The sequence below is a fragment of the Sapajus apella genome, unplaced genomic scaffold, assembly GCF_009761245.1.
Source record: "Sapajus apella isolate SASKATOON/1434 unplaced genomic scaffold, GSC_monkey_1.0 scaffold311, whole genome shotgun sequence".
In the NCBI taxonomy this organism is placed as follows: Eukaryota; Metazoa; Chordata; class Mammalia; order Primates; family Cebidae; genus Sapajus; species Sapajus apella.
The window spans coordinates 39,219-62,542 of NW_022437251.1; the positions used below are offsets into that span (position 1 = coordinate 39,219).

The 23,324-nt window shown below is 41.0% G+C and overlaps 2 protein-coding genes across 2 annotated transcripts in view; one reads left to right on the forward strand and one right to left on the reverse strand.

Annotated features, from left to right (window-relative positions):
- RPGRIP1 (RPGR interacting protein 1) overlaps positions 1–7,166 on the forward strand; it is a gene marked incomplete at its 5' end in the record, with an annotated part of 44,516 nt that extends 37,350 nt beyond the window's left edge. The window contains 2 exons of the mRNA XM_032272156.1: positions 3,457–3,587; positions 6,341–7,166. Of these exons, the coding sequence (XP_032128047.1) occupies positions 3,457–3,587; positions 6,341–6,453 (244 nt within the window). The remainder of the gene's footprint in view (positions 1–3,456; positions 3,588–6,340) is intronic.
- The window catches only part of SUPT16H (SPT16 homolog, facilitates chromatin remodeling subunit), a 34,792-nt gene continuing 18,185 nt past the window's right edge, over positions 6,718–23,324 (reverse strand). The window contains exons 7-26 of the mRNA XM_032272155.1: positions 22,941–23,113; positions 21,369–21,459; positions 19,736–19,809; positions 19,493–19,605; positions 18,094–18,159; positions 17,578–17,673; positions 17,377–17,492; positions 17,137–17,290; positions 16,531–16,658; positions 15,124–15,259; positions 14,891–15,017; positions 14,463–14,581; positions 13,839–13,964; positions 13,001–13,113; positions 12,608–12,683; positions 11,627–11,796; positions 9,577–9,706; positions 8,900–9,029; positions 8,685–8,762; positions 6,718–8,028 (exon numbers count right to left, since the gene is read on the reverse strand). Coding sequence (XP_032128046.1) covers positions 7,883–8,028; positions 8,685–8,762; positions 8,900–9,029; positions 9,577–9,706; positions 11,627–11,796; positions 12,608–12,683; positions 13,001–13,113; positions 13,839–13,964; positions 14,463–14,581; positions 14,891–15,017; positions 15,124–15,259; positions 16,531–16,658; positions 17,137–17,290; positions 17,377–17,492; positions 17,578–17,673; positions 18,094–18,159; positions 19,493–19,605; positions 19,736–19,809; positions 21,369–21,459; positions 22,941–23,113 — 2,362 coding nt within the window. The 3' untranslated portion in view covers positions 6,718–7,882. The remainder of the gene's footprint in view (positions 8,029–8,684; positions 8,763–8,899; positions 9,030–9,576; positions 9,707–11,626; positions 11,797–12,607; positions 12,684–13,000; positions 13,114–13,838; positions 13,965–14,462; positions 14,582–14,890; positions 15,018–15,123; positions 15,260–16,530; positions 16,659–17,136; positions 17,291–17,376; positions 17,493–17,577; positions 17,674–18,093; positions 18,160–19,492; positions 19,606–19,735; positions 19,810–21,368; positions 21,460–22,940; positions 23,114–23,324) is intronic.

The window sequence follows — 23,324 nt, forward strand, 5'->3', positions numbered from 1 at the left end:
ATATTTATATATATATAATATATATATTATATATATTATATATATATTAAAAATATATATAAATTAACCAGGTGTGGTGGTGGGTGCCTGTAGCCCAGCTACTCTGGAGGCTGAGAAAGGAGAATTGCTTGAAGGGCAGTGGGGGTGGCTGCGTGCAGTGGCTCACTCCTGGAATCCCAGCACTTTGGGAGGCTGAGGCAGGTAGATCACCTGAGGTCGGGAGTTCAAGACCAGCCTGACCAACATGGAGAAACCCCATCTGTACTGAAAATACAAAATTAGCTGAGCATGGTGACTCATGCCTGTAATCCCAGCTACTAGGGAGGCTGAGGCAGGAGAACTGCTTGAGATCGAGTGAGCCGAGATCAAACCACTTCATTCTAGCCTGGGTAATGGAGTGAGACCCCATCTCAAAAAAAAAAAAAAAAAAAAAAAACCAGCTGAAATAAACCGTGAACCTGACTTCAGTATCACAGTGGGCTTAAACAGTTATAAGTTTACTGAGAATTTTTGGAAATGGAGAGCGATTTGGTCCTTTCCTTTCTGTGCCAATGTTAACTTTAGCTTTCATTTTTTTTTTTTCCCAGCATTTCCAGAACTCTCTCTTCTTTTATTCCCTTATAGTGGTAATTATTTTCTACTCAATTTTAGATTTTGATTGATAATAACTTTGGCTTTCCTTTTGTCAGTATGGTCTAGCAGACAGAACAGGCTTTGTAATCAGACCAACCTTGTTTTTATTTATTCCAGACTCTTTGACTTACTAGCTCCTTGATCTTTTTGTTTTCTCCTTCCCGCTCCCCCACTCCCACTCACACCCCCACCCCCACACGGAGTTTAGCTTTTGTTGCTCAGCCAGGAGTGCAATGGCGCGATCTTGGCTCACAGCAACCTCTGCCTCCTGGGTTCAGGCGATTCTCCTGCCTCAGCATCCTGAGTAGCTGGGATTACAGGAGTGCACCATCATGCCCAGCTAACTTTGGAATTTTTAGTAGAGATGGGGTTTCATCGTGTTGGTCAGGCTGGTCTTGAACTCCTGACCTCAGGTGATCCACCCACCTGGCCTCCCAAAGTGCTGGGATTACAGGCTTGAGCCACTATGCCCGGCCTGATCTTTTTGATATAACTTAATTTGAAGGCTCTGGTGAGAATAAAATTGAGATAATATAGTTAACATAAAGCACTTGGTATTGTGCCTGGCACATTGTAATGCTAGATATCATTCCTTTCCTGTGCAAATTGGGATGAGGGAGTCAGCATTATCCCTTTGCATTGTTGAAGTTATCAGTAAGGACAGAGAAACATAATTACAAATGAATATTGCCTAATGGGCAGAGAATGTATCCTTTTTTTTTTTTCTTGCCTGTGTAAACAAAGAGAATGTATTCTTTTTAAATAATTCCTTTGTTTCAGTTTAATCATATGTAGCTGTGCTTTTAAGAGCTTGAATTTTTTTTTTGTGGGGGGACAAAACTCATGACTACTTCTGTGCCAAGGAGCTTGAATTTTTAGTCCTATTCCTGGCACTCTGTATTAGCTACCAATGTTTGCTTTTAAAAATTTAAAAAAAATATGAAAAGTCAAGAATAGGCAAATCCAGAGAGATAGAAAGTGGATTCGTGGTTCCCAGGAGCTGGGGAAGGAGAGTGGGGAGTGAGTAAGTACAGAGTGTCTTTTTCGTTTCTTTTTTTCTTTTAGAGATGGGGTGCAGTGGCATGATCATGCCTCACTGCATCCTCGGCCTCCTGGGCTCAAGTGATCCTCTCACCTCAGCCTTCCAAGTAGCTGGGACTATAGGTGTGTGCCACCGTGCTTGGCTAATTTGTATTTTTATTATTATTTTTTTTTTTGTAGAGATATGGGCTCTCCCTATGTTACCCAGGCTGGTCTTGAACTCGTGGGCACATCCCCAGTCTCCCAAAGTGCTGGGATTACATGTGTGAGCCATTGCACTTGGCCAATGAAATGTTCTGAAATTTGATAGTGGTGATGATGGCACAACATTGTGATTACACTAAGAAACATTGAATTATGTATAAACTTTAAAATGGTTAACATAGGCCAGGTACAGTGGCTCACGCCTGTAATCCCAGCACTTCGGGAGAGGCAGGTAGATCACAAGGTCAGGAGTTCAAGACCAGCCTGGCCAAGATAGTGAAACTCCGTCTCTATCAAAAATACAAAAAAAAAAAAAAAAAAAAAAAATTAGCTGGGTACAGTGGTTGGTGCCTGTAATCCCAGCTACTCAGGAGGCTGAAGCAGAGAATCGCTTGAACTAGAGAGGTGGAGATTGTAGTGAGCTGAGATTGCACCACTGCCCTCCAACCTGGGCGATAGAGCGAGACTCCCTCTCAAAAAAATCAAAAAGGAAAAAAAAGAAATACATCTTTTATACTCATTTTGCAATTATGCATTCCTTCTGTTTCTTTTGCTCTGCTATGGTAACCAACTTTAAATTTAAAGCCTCTCCTTCTGGCCGGGTGCAGTGGCTCACGCTTGTAATCCCAGAACTTTGGGAGGCCGAGGTAGGCGGATCACCTGAGGTCAGGAGTTCGAGACCAGCCTGACCAACATGAAGAAACCCCGTCTCTACTAAAAATACAAAATTAGCCAGGTGTGGTGACTCATGCCTGTAGTCCCAGCTACTCAGGAGGCTGAGGCAGGAGAATTGCTTGAACCTGGGAGTCGGAGGTTGCGGTGAGCCATGATTGCACCATTGCACTACAGCCTGGGCAAAAAAAGCGAACTGTCTCAAAAAAAAAAAAAAAAAAAGCCTCTCCTAACTCCCATAATCCTGTTTTGTTTTGTTTAAATATACCATTGGTTTCTTATTGTTTTTGTGAAACATCTTCATTGTCCGTATCATCTTTCAACTAAATTGTAAGCTGTCTGGTACAGTGGCTCACTCCTTTAATCCCAGCTATGCTCGAGGCTGAGGTGGGAGGATTGCTCAAGGCCAGGAGTTCAAGACTAGCCTGGACAACATAATGAGATCCTCATCCCTATAAAAAATTAAATGAAATAAAAATTAGCTTGGCAGGGTGGTGCGCACCTGTAGTCCTAGCTACTCAGGAGACTGAGGTGGGAACTTTGCTTGAGCCCAGGAATTTCTGGTGGCAGTGAGCTATGATTGTGGTACTGCATTCCAGCCTGGGCTACAGAATGAGACTGTCTCTTAAAAAAAAAAAAATTATGAACCATCTTACTGGAAATTGTATCTTGATAGTTTTAAGACAACTTGAATCAACTACATTATCTCGAGTTTTAGTTCCTCTTCTAAAAGGACTGTTACTTAAATTACACCAATTCCTCACTTTGTTTATTGTCATTTTGTAGAATGGAGGCAAGGGAAAAGTGATTCAGAGAAGACATTGTATTGTTTCTGATTACTTTTACCTTTATTTTTGAAGCATAAATGGTATCAACAGTGCTGAGTTAAATGCAATTTCTTTTTAGTTTAAAGTTTACAGTGGTTAGTGATCCTCTGGATGAAGAAGAGAAAGAATGTGAAGAAGTAGGATACGCATATCTTAAACTGTGGCAGATCCTGGAGTCAAGAAAAGATATTCTAGAGCAAGAACTGGACAGTGAGTAACTTTTTTTTTTTTTAATGTTCAGTTCTAATTATTTCTAAGGAAATCATCCTAATAATGAATTACATTTTACCTTCAATACATAATTATCACTATGAAGTTGATGAGACACAAACTGGATTTAAATCTTATCCCTACAACTGGATTTATTTCTGGATCCAGCACTAAAGTAGTCAGTTTTGTATTTTAGCCCCCATATACCTGATTACAACTAGAATTGATTTTGAATCTACCATGTTGAAAAAGGGGATTTTAAAAAAGATAAGTTCTTGGCTCGGCACAGTGGCTCATGCCTGTAGTCCCAGCACTTTGGGAGGCCAAGGTAGATGGATCACCTGAGGTTGGGAGTTTGAGAACAGCTTGAAGAAACCCCGTCTCTACTAAAAATACAAAATTAGCCAGGCATGGTGGCATATGCTTGTAATCCCAGCTATTCCAGAGGCTGAGGCAGCAGAATTGCTTAAACCTGAGAGGTGGAAGTTGCAGTGAGCTGAGATTGTGCCACTGCGCTCCAGCCTGGGCAACAAAAGTGAAACTCCATCTCAAGAAGAAAAGGGATAAGTTCTTTTCATTTCAAATTTATATATCAGAATTTTGGATCTCTCTTGAACATGTTGATATAGGCAGCTGACGCCCATTCTTTGTGTCATCATGCACTCAGTCTTTTTTTTTTTTTTGAGATGGAGTCTGTTGCTCAGGCTGGAGTACAGTGGCACAATCTCAGCTCACTGCAACCTCTGCCTCCCAGGTTCAAGCAATTCTCATGCCTCAGTCTCTTGTGTAGCTGGGATTACAGGCATGTGCCACCACGACTGGCTAATTTTGTATTTTTGGTAGAGACGGGGTTTCTCCATGTTGGTCAGGTTGGTCTTGAAGTCCTGACCTCAGGTGATCCTCCTGCCTTGGCCTCCCAAAGTGCTAGGATTACAGGTGAGAGCCACTGGGCCTGGCTTTGCCTGTATTTCACTACCTCCTGCAATTTCCCTCCAGTAAGACTGTTTCCATTCTACTTTACGGAATTCTTTTTTTTTTTTTTTTTTTATGGCGGGGTTTCAACATGTTGGTCAGGCTGGTCTTGAATTCCTGACCTCAGGTGATCCGCCCACCTTGGCCTCCAAAGTGCTTGGATTACAGGTGTGAGCCACCACCACGCCCGGCCTACTTTACGGAATTCTTATCAGTTTTCCTAATTGCCAAATCTCATGACTGTCTTCAAATTTTTTTTTTTTTTTTTTTTTTTTGAGACGGAGTTTCGCTCTTGTTACCCAGGCTGGAGTGCAATGGCGCGATCTCGGCTCACCGCAACCTCCGCCTCCTGGGTTCAGGCAATTCTCCTGCCTCAGCCTCCTGAGTGGCTGGGATTACAGACACGTGCCACCATGCCCAGCTAAATTTTTTGTAGTTTTAGTAGAGACGGGGTTTCACCATGTTGACCAGGATGGTCTCGATCTCTTGACCTTGTGATCCACCCGCCTCGGCCTCCCAAAGTGCTGGGATTACAGGCTTGAGCCACCGCGCCCGGCCTCAAATTTTTTTATATCTTTGAGCGTCTCGATGTTTCCCAAGCTGGGGTGCAGTCTTTTGATCTCGGCTCACTGCAGCCTCGCCTCCCAGGTTCAAGCAATTCTCCCAGTCTCAGCCTCTCAAGTATCTGGAATTACAGGCATGTGCCACCATACCCAGCTAATTTTTGTGTTTTTCAGTAGAAACTGGGTTTCACCGTGTTGGCCAGGCTGGTCGAACTCCTGAAGTCAGTTATCTGCCTGCCTCAGCCTCCCAAAGTGGTGGGATTTGTACAGGCATAAGCCACTGCACCTGGTTAGAAATTTTGACTATCACTCTCTGGGTGTTCTGTTTCCTTTGTAGGTTTCTTTCTTGTCTGTTCTTCAAATTTTGGATTGTCATCATTGAATTCTTTTTTCTCTATATATACCTTCTTCCTGATTATATCCACTGAGTTTTGTAGTCTAGAAATAATCTCAAATCTAGGTTTCTAGACCAGATTCTAAATACAATCTAGACTTAGCGCAGACTAGATGTCACTACTTGTATTTCCTATGTCCCCTTGGTACCTCAAAATCCCTTGATTACAACTTTGTACCTTGTATTCCCTCTTACCCAACTATTTTGTTATCCAAATTAGAATGGCTATCCTTGATTCCAAGCTATTCCTCACTCCAATCACAAAAACTGTTTACACTTCTTAAATGTTTTGAATCTGTCCCCACCTCTCCATTATACTTCAGACTTTCATCCATTACTCCCCTTCCCCTGAATTACTGCAATATCCTAACTACTCTCCCTGGTTTAACTTGTGTCCTCTTTGACTGTATTATCCAAACAGTAGTCATTTTTCAAGCCCTCCACATAAGAACAATCACTTCTGGTATTTTCAGTTGAAATCACCATTCCCAGACAAGGCTGTTATGTGGCCTGTACAGGCTCATTCCTGCCACTCCTTGCAGTTTTCCAAACACATTCTCGTATCTTGATAGATTAAGTGTCTTTTACTTTCTAAACGCTTAGCTCATGAATTATCTTCAGAAATCCTTTTCCAATTTGTCCATTCTGGTGTAGGTTTACCTTGTGCTTTATTACAGCACCTACACACACTGTTGCAATGACCCCTTTTTCCTCCACTATTCATTCATTTAGTATCTCCAGTACTTAACCTGACAAATATCCCAAAGTGTTTAACTGAGTGATACTGCTGCCTGACATTCCCCCCACCCTACCTTTTCCAACAGTTGTTAACCCTGAAGATCTGGCCACCCCAATAGGAAGGCTGAAGGTTTCCCTTCAAGCAGCTGCTGCCCTCCATGCTATTTACAAGGAGATGACTGAAGATTTGTTTTCATGAAGAAACAAGTGCTATTCAGATCTCTGAGGGAACCATAGTAAAGTCTCATAAAGTAACTTGCTACAACATGAATTTGTTTTACTGTGATGTCTAGTATCTTTCAACCTAATGATAAAAGTTCAGAATGGTCAAAGTTTCTTTTGTGTCGCTAGCTAGCTAAAGGCATTTTTCTTTAATGCCTTAGCACTTTACCAGGCAAGAAGCAGGCTTGCTTTCAGGAGATGAAAAAGAATGATCACAAAAGGTGAATTTACAAAAACAAACAACAACAACAAAAAAAACCCAGTTTATTCATCTTTTAGTTCTTCCAAAATTGAAAATATCAAGTCCTACTGCTAAGGAGAAAAAAACAAACATAAAATCCGGGACCCCTCCCCACTTCTTCTCTTAAAGTCAGAGCATGGAAGGAACTGCAGTGGGACAGGTGGGTGCAGAGAACCAGAAGGGGAGGATGGCAAGATAAACTCCCCAAATACTTGAAAAGCTGTTCAACAGAAACTGTGACAATGCAAGACAAGTTAAAATAAGGAGCGGCAGTGCTGAGAGGCTGTGTTGTAGATATGGCCTCCCTTCCTCTTCTCTTTTCTCATCAGGGTATTCTAGGCCCAAGGCATGATTTGCCCCTTCCAGATCTAAATGTTGACTCCTTTGAGCTTTCCTCTAGATTTCACTAGACGCAGTATATGAGGAACAACCATTCTTCCTTATATATAACAAAAAAAAGACAGTGGTAATTTTGCCTTCTATCATTGTACCATGTGTGCATTTGTATGGAGAAAATAACCAAGCCAGGGAGTATCACTGCATCTTTCTTATGTCTTCGAGGCAGCAGAAATACCTCAGAATCTGCATGAGGTAAGAAAGCAGAAAAACTCGGATGAAGGCACCAGCCCAGTCTGCCTCACTAGCTCAAGTTGTATGGATTATCGCAAATGTCAGCAAATTTCCAAGAATCTTGAGTATTGCAAAGATAAAACTTAGAGATGTGAGGAAGGTCATGGCAGAAGGGTAAGATGGAAGATTCAATGTGCTGGTCAAGAACCATGATACAAGTAATTAAGAGTCACCTCGTACCACTGTCTTGGAAATACAGCTTTGAGACACCACATAAGATGTCAAAAGCCATCGCAGTCCTGGCAGAAGGTGACAGGAAGAGAGAAGAATGAAACAATATTTATTAACAGCGGGATCCTCCTCCTGTCTTCAAGAACACCTCTTCCCTTGCCATCTGAATGGGGCCACTGGCACGTGTCCTGGTGGGCCTGGAATTCCCCGAGTAGATTGGTCCACACAAATGGCCCCCTAAACCCATAAACACAAATGGCAAAACTTCAAATGAAAACAAAAGGAAAAATACAGTTTCTATGTCATGTAAAATTTTCAGGGGTTGACTGGAGGAAGAATGGAGCACAGGGCCAAAGTTCAGAAGTTACTTCCTCTTTTTCTTGGGGGGTGCAGAGCTGTGTCTGGAACCACGGTTAGAGCCACGGCCCGAACTGTGCACAGATGCCTTCCTCTTCCGGCTCATACTTCGACTCTGTTCTTCTTCTTCCTCGTAACGACTTTCTCGGTCCGCTAAATAGAAGAGGGATTATTAGTTAGCGATACGTAAACTTTAGGTACCTAATGTTACTGGATAACATGAGATAACAGAATATATTTTGGAATTAGACTCAAGTTTTAATCTTTATTAAGTCACTAGTTGTGATCTTGGGCAAATACTTTCTAAGCCCTGGTTTATTTACAAAAGGAAGAATTATTTAAGGGTTAAATAAAAACCTATGAGAAGTACCTATTCCCAGTGCTTGGAGCACAGCAAATATTTTCTTTCTAGCTTTAAACTTTTGTTTGGGGTTTGGTTTCAAAGTACTAGATTAGCATTATAAAGACATTCCTAACCTGGAAGAAGCCTAGAAAATGAAAGGATTTAGGTTTGTAAACTGAGTAAGCTAATTCTTGAGTCTTACATGACTACGTGGCTATCAAGGCTATAGGCAAGATGGGGGCTTGGGCAGATGAAAACAGCAGTTAGGCTGAGCACTACCCACTGGGGAGTATGGACAAATTCCAGACCTCATTTTCTCCTTCAAAGTTGTATCTGTGGCTCGAGATCAGTTTTATAGTATTCTTTTGTTACTCTCATTAGGCCATCAATACTAACCCCTCAAAATACTGAAATGTGTTAGAAATTTGTGTGTAGACAAACAGAATAAAAACAGATTTTTGAACACCTTTTCGGGCTTCTTCCTCCAGTTCATCCCAATCCTTTCCACTCTCTTCTTCACTACCCAATGATTCCTTAGAATAGTCTGGAAGAAAATTGATTAAGCATTAGTCATCATCCAGGAATGAAATGGAATGACAGAGTTCTCTTAGTCTAAAAAAAAGTAGTTTTCAGAAATGATATATTAAGATGCCAGGATGAACTTTTCTTTATAAGACTAACCTGACTCTTCTGCTTCTGATGAATAATCTTCATCACTGTCCTCCTCTTCCTCTTCATAATCATCTTCTGAAGGATTAAAAGTCTCATCTTCAATTTCAGACTCTGAATCCCCTTCCTCAGCATCACTCCCCTGGTGAGTCAGGGCATAATATACATATTTACCTTATTAACTTGATGAATTAATTCAGCCCACACAGTATACCAGCATTTACATGAAGGAAACAGCACAAAACTGAGTGATCAAGAGACAAAATGACTTGTTTAAAATCAGTGGTCAGGTACAATTATTTTACTATTTTATTTCTGAAAAATTCACTTTAGCTTCCCTTACCTAGGGAAATTAACAACAAAGACTTTCTGTATTAATGTATCACACAGACGTCAAGTGGACCATTTTTTAGAAAATAATTTTTGTAAAATGTCCAGAAGAACTTTTTCCCTAAATACTAAGAAATTGAAAAGTTTTTGTAGTTTCAATAAAATCTTGTCAGGAGCTACCACTGCATAATCAATTTATCATTTACCTGTAAAACTAATTTGAAGAAACAATATCAAGTTGTGTTCAGAACCTCTCCCAGATGGCCTAGCCCCTTATGTGCTATTTATATGCCATTCTAACTGACCAAATGATAGTGAGCAACACTATGTACCAGAAAAGAAACCCCACACTCACGCACCTCACCCTCAGGCTCCAGAAAAGACCAGCCACCTTGTTCAAAGAAGCCCTCGGGATCATCAACAATGGTCTTCATGATTTTAGTCCAGTTGAGGGACTGTACTCCTTCTGTGTACTTCAGGTCGCAGGAACTAAGAGAAATGACATGACAAATCAATCTTCCGTATTTTCTGTATTCAAACATCTGGGAGCAGATTTTTTTTTTTTTTTGACACAGTGTCTTGCTCTGTCACCCAGGCTGGAGAGCAGTGGTACAATCTTGGCTCACTGCAACCTCTGCCTCCTAGGTTCAAGTGATTATCCTGCCTCAGCCTCCTGAGCACCTGGGATTACAGGTACATGCCACCATACCTGGCTAATTTTTGTATTTTTAGTAGAGACAGGGTTTTGCCATGTTTGTGGGGCTGGTCTAGAACTTCTCACTTCAGGTGACCCACATGCCTCAGCCTCCCAAAGCGCTGGGATTACAAGTGTGAGCCACCGTGCCCAGCCTGGAAGCAGATATTCTTTGTACTATGCCACCAGAGCTGCTCTTTGATCTCCTAGAGCACTTGCCCTCACAACAGACCAGCATTCCAACTGAAGCAAGCTTTGTCCTTCACCCAAGTCAGAGCTTATCCTCTCCCATTTTCTTCCTTAAACACCAACTTCCCTACTCTTCACTTAGTCTTCTCTCCTATTCACCCATGCTTTTCCCTCTGTCACTGATTCCATTCTTATTTCCCAGTAGTCGTAACTCATGACCGCTTCTGTGATTCTATTTTTCACTACTATAGTTAAGAAATATGGACAATTTCCAGCTGAGTGTGGTGACTCACGCCTGTAACCCCAGCACTTTGGGAGGTCGAGGTGGGTAGATCACGAGGTCAGGAGATCGAGACCATCCTGGCTAACACGGTGAAATCCCATCTCTACTAAAAATACAAAAAATTAGCCGGGTGTGGTGGCATGGGCCTGTAGTCCCAGCTACTCAGAAGGCTGAGGCAGGAGAATCACTTGAACCCGGGAGGCACAGGTTGCAGTGAGCCGAGATTGCACCACTGCACTCCAGGCCAGATGACAGAGCAAGACTCCATCTCAAAAAAAAAAAAAACAATTTTCAATGGCTCTTGCCTTCCTTCAACCTTCCACTGCTTTCCTATGTGTTGTTTACTTGATGCAATATCTATATGAAGGTAGGAATGACTTTTTTTCCCAGTACCTAAAGTGCCCTGTATTTAGAAAACGCTCAAATGACTTTCTCTTAATTAACTTCTGCTGAGGACAGGTGAATCAGAGTGGGTGAAGAAGAAGAAAAAACTGGCGTGGTGGCACTATTGTCACTAAAGAAATGACAGTAGTAAGGATAACAACAATCAACCATAAAACTGCCTGAGATCACCACTGGCAAAAATCCACTTTAGACAACATACATGGAAACTTCTGCTTCTAGTCATGATGGAGTAACAACAACTAGGTTTACCTTACCACCTTAAACAACTACAAAACAAAATACGAAACAACAGTTTTCAAACACTGGATACCAAGCAGCACAAGACCATAACTCCTGAAAGAAGGAAACAAACTTGCTTGAACCCAGGAGGGGGAGGTTGCAGACTGCAGAGGTTGTAATGAGCCAAGATTGCGTCACTGCACTCCAGCCTGGTGACAGAGTGAGACTCTTTCTCCAAAAAAAAAAAAAAAAGCTATTGTAAATATGCTCCACATTGGCTGGGTGCAATGGCTCATGCCTGTAATCTCAGTACACTGGGAGGCCGAGGTGGAAGGATTACTTGAACCAAGGAGTTTGAGACCAGCCTGGGTAACAATGATAATTTAAAAAAACCTTAGATTTTTATTTTAAGGGTACATAAACTATTTTTGGGAATCAGGAAAAAGTGAACAGCTCCATTATCTAATAGATCTCAAGTTTTCAAGTCTTGGTCTATAACAAATAAAAGGCAGTCTCACCTTAAGTGTATCTATAGATTTTAATGCACAACATACCACACTTGAATTCTATAATACAGGGTTCATGGGATAAATAGGAGACTGATGGCCAATTTACTTACTTCAACCATTCCTTGATGGGGTCAAGAGAGGCTACAGGAATGGCATTGATCATAGTCACTTTCTTGCTGTAATCCTTGTAGACAATTACCATATCAAAGTTCTTCAGGTGAAACTGGACCCGCTCAAAGTGAATCAGCTCCACTTCATCCAACGTCACCACAAAAGGTGGCTGTCAGAAAGAAACGGAATCATTAGCATATAAATATTTCCTCCAAAGCAATATTTCAAGTAACTTTCATGATCTAAATCATTATACAAAAGACAACTAAGCTGTTTTATGGGCTTTATTGAAAGACTGAAGCAGTATAATATACTAAGAATCCACAGTATTAGGATCTACAAGATCAAAATCATCCTTCAAGGAGAAGAAATTCGAGGAAACTATGTGAATTATTTAAAAGAAACTATTTAAAAAGACATTATCCAAAAAAAAAAAAAAGTTCTTGTTGTGTTGCCCAGACTGGTTTTGAACTCCTGGCCTCAACTGTTCCTCCCACCTTGGCCTCTCAAAGTGCTGGGATTATAGGTGTGAGCCATCATGCCTGCCCTAAAGAGACTTTTTAAGTATCACTTGGCCAGGTACGGTGGCTCAAGCCTGTACTCCTAGCATTCTGGGAGGCAAAGGCAGGTGGATCACCTGAGGTCGGGAGTTTGAGACCAGCCTGACCAATATGGAGAAACCCTGTCTCTAATAAAAATACAAAATTAGCCAGGCAGTGGCGCATGCCGGTGATCCCAGCTACTTGGAGGTTGAGGCAGGAGATTCGCTTGAACCCGGGAGGCGGACGTTGCTGTGAGTCTAGCTGGCGCTCCAGCCTGGGCAACAAGAGCAAAACTCTGTCTTGGGGGTGGGGAGAATAAGTGTCATTTGTTCAATGAGTTTTAAGTCTAAGTAAATATCGAAAATGAAAATCACAATAATTAGAATAAAAAACATTTATCCTTTAATTTCTTACTAAATGGAGGTAAGAAACACTCACCCATTCTGTAGCATTTACCAGTGCACTACTAGTGGGCTGAAGGAGGCAGGTACTCCTATAGGGAGCTCCATTAAATCTGGAAGAGAGAAATTTTAAGACTGAGCTTATCACAAGAGAGACTGCTGCTGCCACAACAGACAAATTTCTTCCCTCTCCCCATTCCAAACAGCTCCAGCATACCCACTGGAGACTCATCTCCAGAGGAAGGCTCTTAGAGTTAGCCACTGACTTAAACCCTTTAACATTCTGAAGAAGAAATGGATGTCTCAAAGATTACTAGTCATAGGAAGAAAGGACATAATATCTTAAATTATTATTAAAGGAAGAAGAATTTATTGTACCAAAAGGCAGACCAGTGAAACTTCAGGTCAAAAAGAAGATAAGATACGTTACCCCAAGTCTCTAAAAGGCACTTCAAATTCCAGTTCCTCCTTAGTTAGAGCCTCTACTTTCTCAATGAAATTTTTAAAGGCTGTCTTCAGTTTGTGCCTCATTTCTCGTTCCATCTGTAGAAGAAAAAAATATCAAATATAGCCATCACATTTTAGTAACTCCCTTCAAGTCTGAAGTGCTTTTGTGCTTTAAAACAAAAATTCCAACTTTTAAGTTCAGGGGTACATATGCAGGATGTGCAGGTTTGTTACATAAGTAAACACGCACCATGGTGGTTTGCTACATAGTTCATCCCTGAAGTTCTCATAACTATGGAACTAACATGTACATATTCCTTATTTAAGGCCACCATGCCATTAACTGTCAAGCTGAGTCTGCAACCTAAGCCTAAACTATTGTAATACACCATCTCAGCAGATACTTGAGTTGCTCTGCACAAAAAGATCCAGGGTTGTTTATTTTTTGAGATGGAGTCTTGCTCTATCGCCCAGGATGGAGTGCACTGAGCTATCTCGGCTCACTGCATCCTCTGCCTCTTGGGTTCAATTCTCCTGCCCCAGCCTCCCAAATAGTTGGGACTACAGGTGCACACCAACCACCACGCCCAACTAATTTTTATATTTTTTAGTAGAGATGGGGTTTCACCATGTTGGTCAGGCTGGTCTTGGAACTCCTGACCCTCAGGTGATCCACCTGTGTTGGCCTCCCAAAGTGTTGGGATTACAGGCATGAGCTACCATGCCCAGCTCAGGGTTGTTTATAAAATACAATCCCTGAACTTGGATTTGGCCTCATCCTCCCTCACTATCCTGCAAATACTATACTAAATTTCACAGACCTGCTCAGCATAGAGGTCATCTCGGTCATGCATATGTTGATGTTTCCCCAAGTCCGTGGTTATCTCTCCGACTTCTGTGTAGAACTGCACATCTGTGTGCCGCTTCTTCCCAAACATGATGGCATTCTGCCGGCATAAAGCAGAAAGAAGACAGAAGTCAGAAACACAAAAGTATCTGTGATGGAAATGGCAGTGATCCAAACTTGGGCCTCCACAGCATGCATACAAAGATAATTAAACCATCCCTAGTGTCATCACAAATAATGATGCTTGGGAATGTAAAACAGTGTATATTTTAAAAAGTGCTCTTACTTATTATAGTAACTTTGGAAATTATGCTGGTAACAAATTTTATCTAAAGCAAAACCTATTTATTTTAGAAATAGAAATTTGGAGATCTCGTATATTTTGCTGGCCATTGCATAACACACCAAAGGAACAAACATGCTTATGAGCACCTTCTAGATGCTAGGCCTTGTGGCCATTAAAGGCATTATTTCATTTAACCATCTTAATGTTCTTATGTGAAAGGTGACTTTTTCATCACTATTTTATAGGAAAGAAGCTGAGAGAAATGAAGTGTCTTGCCCAAGAGCTTATAGCTAGTTAAGTAGAAAGGTATACCTTGAGGTGAAAGTGCAGGACAATAATCATTTCTCCATCACAGGGCTGGAACAAAGCATGCTTAATATTATTGTACAATATATCCACTTTGTCTCCTCGAACAGATGTGAAGCGGAAGCCTGGGGAAAAGAATGAAGAAATGTCAAGCAGTATAGTTACGTTAGGCCAGAAGGCACTGCAACTCTTCTGGCTGATTTGAACATGGTCAGAGGACACAGGAACAACTGTATAGAGCTTTCCTTTCCTTCTGGCCATACAGCAGTGTAAGATTCCTCCCAGCATTTCCTTGTCGTACCTTATTGGCACCATGCTCTAGCCAACTCAGCTAACTGGCCGATGACTCCTTGTCATACTTTATTATCTGATCTGTCATTCCTACAAATGTACCCCTGAAGACAAAGCCTAGGCACACGAGAGATTATCCATACCATTGACATGGGCCTCTAGTGAGCCTTGCATCCTCTTCTGGGCAATATTGGGGCGAATGTATAGATCTTTCAGTTTGGGATTACTCCGGTTTAGATTGATCACCAGTGAGTCTTGTTTTACAATGCCCTAAGCAGGAAGAAAATTAAAGCGAATTGTCACATATCCTTATAAGTCTCCAAAAAAATACATGTCCTCCTTTGCAGAAGAATATTTTGTCTGTGTTCAGGCTCACCTCCTTCTCTTTCTCTTCGGCTTCTCGAGTTTTATAACGTTTCTGTACTTCTTTTATAATTCGGAAAGCATTCTGAAGGTTCAAGGCTGGTACTGTCTGCTCACCAGGTGCCTTAATATTTGAAGCTCGGTATGTACTATCGAAAAGCAGGAGCATTTATAGACATTTCTTTTTCAGGCCAGGGAAATTGTACTGATTATCTTATAAGCATCTTAATCTCTACTTCTTTTTTTTTTTTGGAGAGAGGGTCTGGCTCTGTCACCCAGGCTGGAGTACAGTGGCCCAATCTCAGCTCACTGCAACCTCTGCCTCCTGGGTTCAAGCCATCCTCCCATGTCAGCCTACCAAGTAGCCGGGATTACAGGTACATACCACCATGCTCAGCTAATTTTTGTTATTTTTAGCAAATACAGTTTTGCCATGTTGACCAGGATGGTCTCAAACTCCTGGCCTCATGTGATCTGCCTGCCTCTGCCTCCCAAAGTGCTAGGGATTACAGGTGTGAGGCACCATGCATGCCCATTCCCTTTCTTTTTCTTAAATGGAAAATGTTACAAACACCTAGTCCATTGAAGTGGGAGAAATCACATTTTCATTTTTCAAATCTGGCCTAACATCTCCAAATTATTCCATTTCACACCACGAAATTGTAGAATCCAACGTGGCACCAATTTTCTTATTTGAGGGTTCTATTATTAACACTTATTTTCATGATTACTATTTTTTTTGAGACAAGGTCTTCTCTGTCGCTCAGGCTGGAATACAGTGGCAACATCAGGGCTTACTGCAGCCTCGACCTCCCAGGCTCAAGGGATCATCCCACCTTAGCCACCAGAGTAGCTGGGATGACGGGTGCACACCACCACACCTGGATCATTTTTTTTTGAGACGGAGTCTCGCTCTGTCGCCCAGGCTGCAGTGCAGTGGCGTGATCCTGGCTCACTGCAACCTTGCCTCCTGGGTTCAACCGATTCTTCTGCCTCAGCCTCCCGAGTAGCTGGGATTGCCAACACCTGCCACCACACCCAGCTAATTTATGTATTTTTAGTGGAGATGGGGTTTCACCATATTGGCCAGGCTGGTCTCAAACTTCCGACCTTGTGATCCACCCGCCTTGGCCTCCCAAAGTTCTGGGATTACAGACATGAGCCACTGTGCCCGGCCAAGTTTTTTTTTAGTAGAGACAAGGTCTCACTATATTACCCAGGCTCAAAATATGTTTAGTAAATATAAAATATTGACCATCCTGAAAATAGTATAAAGTCAAGAAGGCAATCTGAAACAAGTATCAATGAGGAAGGTTTTGCCATTTACTAGGTAGGGAAAAATGCAGCAGAGAATGAAATGTTTCTGAATACCACTCCAGACAGGATGGGTCTGGGCATAACTATTTTCGTGGGGACTCACATTTCCTTGACAAAAGTCGCTTCAGGGTTAGGAAAGATGTTGCCTTCATTCCTGCCCAGAGCACTGCCTGGGCAATAAAAGTTGATTCGCAAGTAAGTATAATCTCCTTCCACGGACATACTTATATTCTGTTCAAAGGAAAAGCATAAATAGTAAACAGATTTCTTTCCTAAATAGATATTAGTAGTTTTAGAGATGTTAAAACTAAGTTAGGAGTTACAAATTGACTGCTCTTAACCTTAATCTCAATCTAATAAACTTACGTAATTTATCTTTTTAAAAATGAAGTATTTTTTTACCTCTCAAAAAATCTCCGAATTCTCAAAGTACCTTGTACCATGAATACAACTACAAGTTAAATAATGCTTAAGTAAACTTGAAAGAAAGATAGACAAATTATGTTTCTAGACTAGTTGAACTTTCTACTAAGTGAAAACAACTGGAAGAGGGAAGAGAATGACAGGATAAGAGCAAAGTCAGTAAACTGAACAGAGTCTGAAGGAGCCTATTGTGGGAGACAATGATCAATGCAGATTATTTATGGCAAATACAATTCCTATTTTAAGAAATGGTTTGGATAAAACCTGATGCATTCAATGTTAGTACCTTGATAGTGGCAATGTGAAAAGGTGTTGCAATGCCAAACACAGGCATTATTACAGTCTCATATTTCTTATCAATGTAGATCTTCATTTCCCGAATATGTGGTTCCTTAGGCATCAGAGATGGGTTTTTATAGGACACATTAGATTTGCGAGCTCTGGAGTGAGATTAAAAAAAAACTGAGAAATTTTTGTAGTTACACAGAACTTTCAGATAATCTCACTGCTCAATGCAAACTCTTACTTCTGAATCTGCTGCTCTCCCTTTTGTTCAGTCAATCGCCTCTTTGCTTCTTCATTGAGTTGAGCTGCTAGTTCTTTCTGATGTGCTCTTCGCTTCTCTTCTGCAGTCATTTCATTCTGGTGAATGGAAAATCCAATTTATCACAACATGTGACCCATATGATAGCTATAAGATCAATATAATTTAAAGCAGTAAACTTACTCTTGTTCTTTCCGTAAGTAATGCTGCTCGAGAACCTCTTCCCAAAAGGTCCTCTGCCTCATCTTTCTCCTCCTCTTCTTCTTCCTCATCTTCATTCTATGGAAAAAGTCAATATCAAAGAATGAATTTTTTTTTTTTTTTTTTTGAGACAGAGTCCTGCTCTGTCACCCAGGCTGGAATGCAATAGCGCAATCTCGGCTCACTGCAATCTCCGACTCCCAGGTTCCAGCGATTATCTTGCCTCAGCCTCCCAAGTAGCTGGAATCATAGGCAACCGCCACAATGCCTGCCTAATTTTTTTGTATTTTTAGTAGAGACAGGGTTTCTTCATGTTGGCCAGGCTGGTCTTGAACTCGACCTCAGGTTATCTGCCCACCTTGGCCTCCCAAAGTGCTGGGATTACAGGCATGAGCCACTGCGCACGGCCAAGAACTGAAATTTTAATTGTTTTAGCCAATGTTATTTAACTTCTTTATAACCTAAACATCCTATACTACTCATCTATCTTCTTCCTACCTTTAGGAAAATCCCCACATTCTTCACTTTCTTCTTCACAGAAGTGAGCACAGTGGCAGGGCCATCCTAGAATTAAAAGGAGAATGAAGGCACATAATTTAAGAGGCAATTTCATTTTCTAACCTAGTATATGGCTGGGCAATGCTTTGAATCTTTTGGACACTAAAATGTTTGACAATGAATATAGTTTTTATCCTTCTAACTTCTCATCGGGAGCTATTTTTTTTGTCTTTTGTTTTTGTTTTGAAACAGAGTTTTGCTCTTGTCACTCAGGCTGGAATGCAATGGTGTGATCTCAGTTCGCTGCAACCTCTGCCTCCCAGGTTCAAGTGATTCTCCTGCCTCAGCTTCCTGAGCAGCTGGGATTACAGGTGCACAACCACCACGCCTGGCTAATTTTTGTATTTTTGGTAGAGCTGGGGATTCACCATGTTGGTCAGGCTGGTCTCAAACTCCTAACCTTAGGTGATTCACCCAGCCCCCAAAAGTGCTGGGATTACAGGTGTGAGCTACTGCACCTGGCCAGGAGCTACAATATGGGAGGCAACACTGGGTAATCATTAATACAGATTTGATTTGAAGCCTGGCTCAGTGGCTTTTTGTCTCAGTGGCTTTTTATCTCAGTGACATTTGGCAAATTACTTAAACTTGTCTTTGCCTTCAATTTATCTGTAAATGGAGGTAATAAGAGTATCTACTTTACAAGGTACTATTTCAATGAATTAATGTAAACTGCTTAGCTTATGATAAAAACACTGAAATATTTGTGCTTATTATTATTAAAAATCAGTTCCTGCTAAAGAAGCCAGTCACAAAAGACCATATAGGGTATGACTGAACTTATACTGCCTGATTTAGCAAATCCTTAGTAACAGAACATAGTTTAGTCATTGCCTAGGCTTGGAGGACCAGTGAGAGAAGGGAAGAGGGATGGAGTGACTGCTAATAGGTTCAGGGTTTTTTCCTGAGGTGATGAAAATGTTCTCAAATTAGATTGTAGTGATGGTTACACAAATGTGAATATACTGAAAAATCACTATAATTGTACATGTTGAATGGGTGAATTGTATGCTATGAGAATTGTATCTCAATAAAGCTGTCATTAAAATAAAAAAAGAATCAGTTTCATTATTAGTATCAGTTCTGATATTATCATTATCAAGGTTCAAGCCACAATATGACAATATGATTTCATGGTTTAAATCATTCCCTATACCTGGACTACAGTCTCTATTCCTAGCTGTATTACTGTAGGCTGTCATATGGATTCTTCCCCTTAGCTAGCATTTAACAAAGCAAGAAAAAAAAACAAACAAACAAAAAAAAAAACACAGGGTCCACAAAACATGCCTCAAAAGTTAGTTCATGAACACTCAAACGTTTAAGAGGCAATACACACCTCATCCACAAGCACTGTGTCACCAATGAACAGGGCATAGGTTTTCTCTTCCGGCTTTTTTCCCTCCTTATTAGTCAGGTCTGAGAATCCTAAATTGATGCTGAAAACCATTCCTAAAACAGCAAAACAAGGATCAGTCTGTGGCGGTGATGAGGCAGAGAGGTGTAAGACATATGCACAACAAAAGATAAAGCTAAAGGAAATAATTCACAAAAGTATTTTCCCATTGTACGTGAAACTTACCTTTCTTCAGTTTGTATTGATTTTTACTATTGATTACTAGGGAGCCTTCACGGAATTCAATTCCCATCCCAAATCTGAAAAGAAACAGATCAACATCAGCAAAAGCCTAAAAAGGATCTCTAACATGGATCAAGTATAATATATTCATTTCAACCTTCACGGTAAGGCAGGCAAACATGTTTGAAATGATTGACCCCTGCTGACCAGTCAGTTAGAAAAGAGATTCAACAACAGTCTTTGGCCTCTAAATATAACGTATAATCCCATGGTGAAAAATAATTTCCTAATTATCTTGTGTACATTGATTATATCAAGCCTTTTTAAATTTTAGCTAATTTGCCCACATTTAAACTTTAACCTTCTACCATAAAATCAAGTCAGAGGAGTTCCAATAAACAATACAGAGATAGGCCGGGCGCAGTGGCTCAAGCCTGTAATCCCAGCACTTTGGGAGGCCGAGGCGGGTGGATCACGAGGTCAAGAGATCGAGACCATCCTGGTCAACATGGTGAAACCCCGTCTCTACTAAAAATACAAAAAATTAGCTGGGCATGGTGGTGCGTGCCTGTAATCCCAGCTACTCAGGAGGCTGAGGCGGGAGAATTGCCTGAACCCAGGAGGCGGAGGTTGCCGTGAGCCGAGATCGCGCCATTGCACTCCAGCCTGGGTAACAAGAGCGAAACTCTGTCTCAAAAAAAAAAAAAAAAACAAACAAAAAAACAAAAAAAACAATACAGAGATTACACTACCAAGACAGTAGGGGCAATTTTTAGTGGAACATTGGTAACCAGATTCCTAAGACTTGGTATATAGATCAATAAATTTTCTCTGGTCTATGAGAGAAGTCTAGAAACTATATACCACAGACTAGTTTTCATCTAAAGAGTGCCTAGAGCTTTGTTTCCCAAAATGTTCTTTGTTCCGCAACACATTATTAGGTATTTCTAGGTGTTCAGTGATAAAATACGTTTGAGAAATACACTGGATTGAACAAACAAACAAAAACAAAAACAAAAAAAATCAACGAGGCATGGTGGCTCACACCTGTAATCACAGCACTTTGGGAGATCAAGGCAGGAGGATTGCTTGAGCCCAGAAGTTCAAGACCAGCCTGGGCAACATAGCAAGACCCTGTTTCTACAAAAAATTAAAAAATGAGCAGGATGTGGTGGTACGTATCTGTGGTCCCAGTTACTGGGGGCTGGGAGGGGATGCTGAGATGGGAGGATTGCTGGAACCAGGGAGGTCTAGGCTGCAGTGAACCATGACTGCGCCACTGAGCTCCAGCCTAAACAGAGAGAGACCCTGTCTCTCAATAAATAAATAAAACCTTAAAATATTAGGACATCTCAGAGTATTTAAGTTGCAAATGTGCACGGAGGAAATATAGTAGGTATTAATAATATTTCCTAACATCTGTAATCAGATCCTGGAATACCTATGGGCTGCAACACCACACTGGTCTGGAAAAATCTCTCTTACACACTTGGGAGAATTTAAATCTGTCTCACTTTCTCTGATAACATCATGTGCCTGGGGCATAGTTAAGTTTGCTAGTCCATAAATGTAGGTTGAATCACTGGCAGCCTACTTGAAAACTGACTCAAGAGTGACAATACACATCATGGCATACCCTAAGTTTTTGGTAATTTTGTTCAGCAGTTCTGGCTTCTGCTTTTTAACCACGTCCATGACAGCATTATATACATCACATATCTTCACACCTAATAAGACAGAAAGGAGACATTTAAGTATCTTTTAGGAAAAAAACTCAGTAACATTTTAAAATAAAAATTTATGTCCCCTAAAGCAGCGAAGCAGCGTTTCTCAAAGTGTGAACTAAACAGTCCACTCCCCTTTTTTTTTTTTTTTTTTTTTTGGAGACAAGGTCTCACTCTGTCATCCAGGCTAGAGTGCAATGACATGATCACAGCTCACTGCAGCCCCTTCCAGGCTCAAGTGATCCTCCCACTTCAGCCTCCCAAGTAACCGGGACTACAGGCGCACACCACTATGACCAGCTAATTTTTTATTTTTTGTAGAGACACGGTCTGCCATGTTGCCCAGGCTGGTCTCAAGCTGGGCTCAAGCAATCCTCCCCACCTTGGCCTCCCAAAGTGCTGGGAATACAGGTGTGAATCACTGCACCTGGCCCCATTCTTAATCTTACTATTTGAAAATCACTTATCCAGGAGGACAGTGGAACACCAGTTGGTCTCAAGGAAATACTTTAAGAGTTGATAAATGGTATCACATTAAAGTTACTATACATTTTCAAAAACAGATGCTTGTAGTGGGCCTATTCCATTTATCACTAAATGGGTGAATTACTGTTATGAGGGCTGTGGACTTAATTTTTCAGGATCTAGACTATGAATGGTTTATGTCAAACTAAAAAGTAGTCTAGATATCGTGGCCTCAGAGGGATCTTAATCTTCATTAAACTATCTATGGTTATGATTTCCAATAGGACTTCTTAAGACCGACTTAGAGACACTGTGGAAGAATGGTATCTGGAAACTCAGTATCCTTCATATTGTTTTGATGTAGGATTAACATTATACATCCTGTTGGCAAAGACACAAATTTTCAGAACTTTCTAAAACTAAAGAATAGTAATAAGGCCAAGATATTTTGTGAAGATCTGGACATAGAAGGCCTAACAAGTCAAAGAGGTTTCTATAAACATCAATGTAAACTACAATGACCATTCATGCTTGAAAGAAACGCAGATTCAAGACCTACATGCTAGCATGATTCAACATTTGTAAATCTCTGTTTTTAATATGACAGTCTCAGAGACATAAACATAACACTAATGACATTTTTTTTGTTTGAGAAAGGGTCTCAACCCTATTGCCCAGGCTGGAGTGCAGTGGCACAATCATGACTCACTGCCAAGGTATAATTACGAATCACTGCAGCCTTGACCCCTCAGGCTCAAGTGATCCTCCCCCACACCTCAGCCTCCTGAATAGCTGGGACCACAGGCATGTACCACCATGCCCAACTAATTTTTTCATTTTAAAGTTCTTATAGAGATGGGGGCCTCATTGTGTTACTCAGGCTGGTCTCGAACTCTTGGATTCAAGCAACCCTCCAGCCTCAGCCTCCCTGTGTTGGGATTACACGTGTGAGCCACAGCTCCTGGCCAATGATATTTTTGTTACATAACTTCCAAACCTCCTTTTCTAAGGCACCTCACCATGTCTTAATTCCTTTAGCAGCTCCTCTTGAAGCTGGAGTAAAAAGTTGTAATTCTCTTGAACTTCCTGAGAAGGATCAACCATCAAAGTGCGAACAAGGTTGGAACAGTAAGACTTGAAGCGAATACCCATGGCACAAGTGATAGCCCCAAAATGCATATGATTCTTGTCACTAGAGACCAACAAAGAAAGAAAACATTTCATTACCAAAACTAGCAAAGTCCTTGGTATCAACAGCATCGATATCAGTAATCACTACTTTCCCCTGCCATATCCCAAAGTTGTGGCTGAGTAAGGATCTAAACTTTTTTGTGTTTTGTTTTTAATAAACCAGTTTACAAAGTCTCTGGAGTAAAAGTTAGTGACCATAACTCTTAGGATAC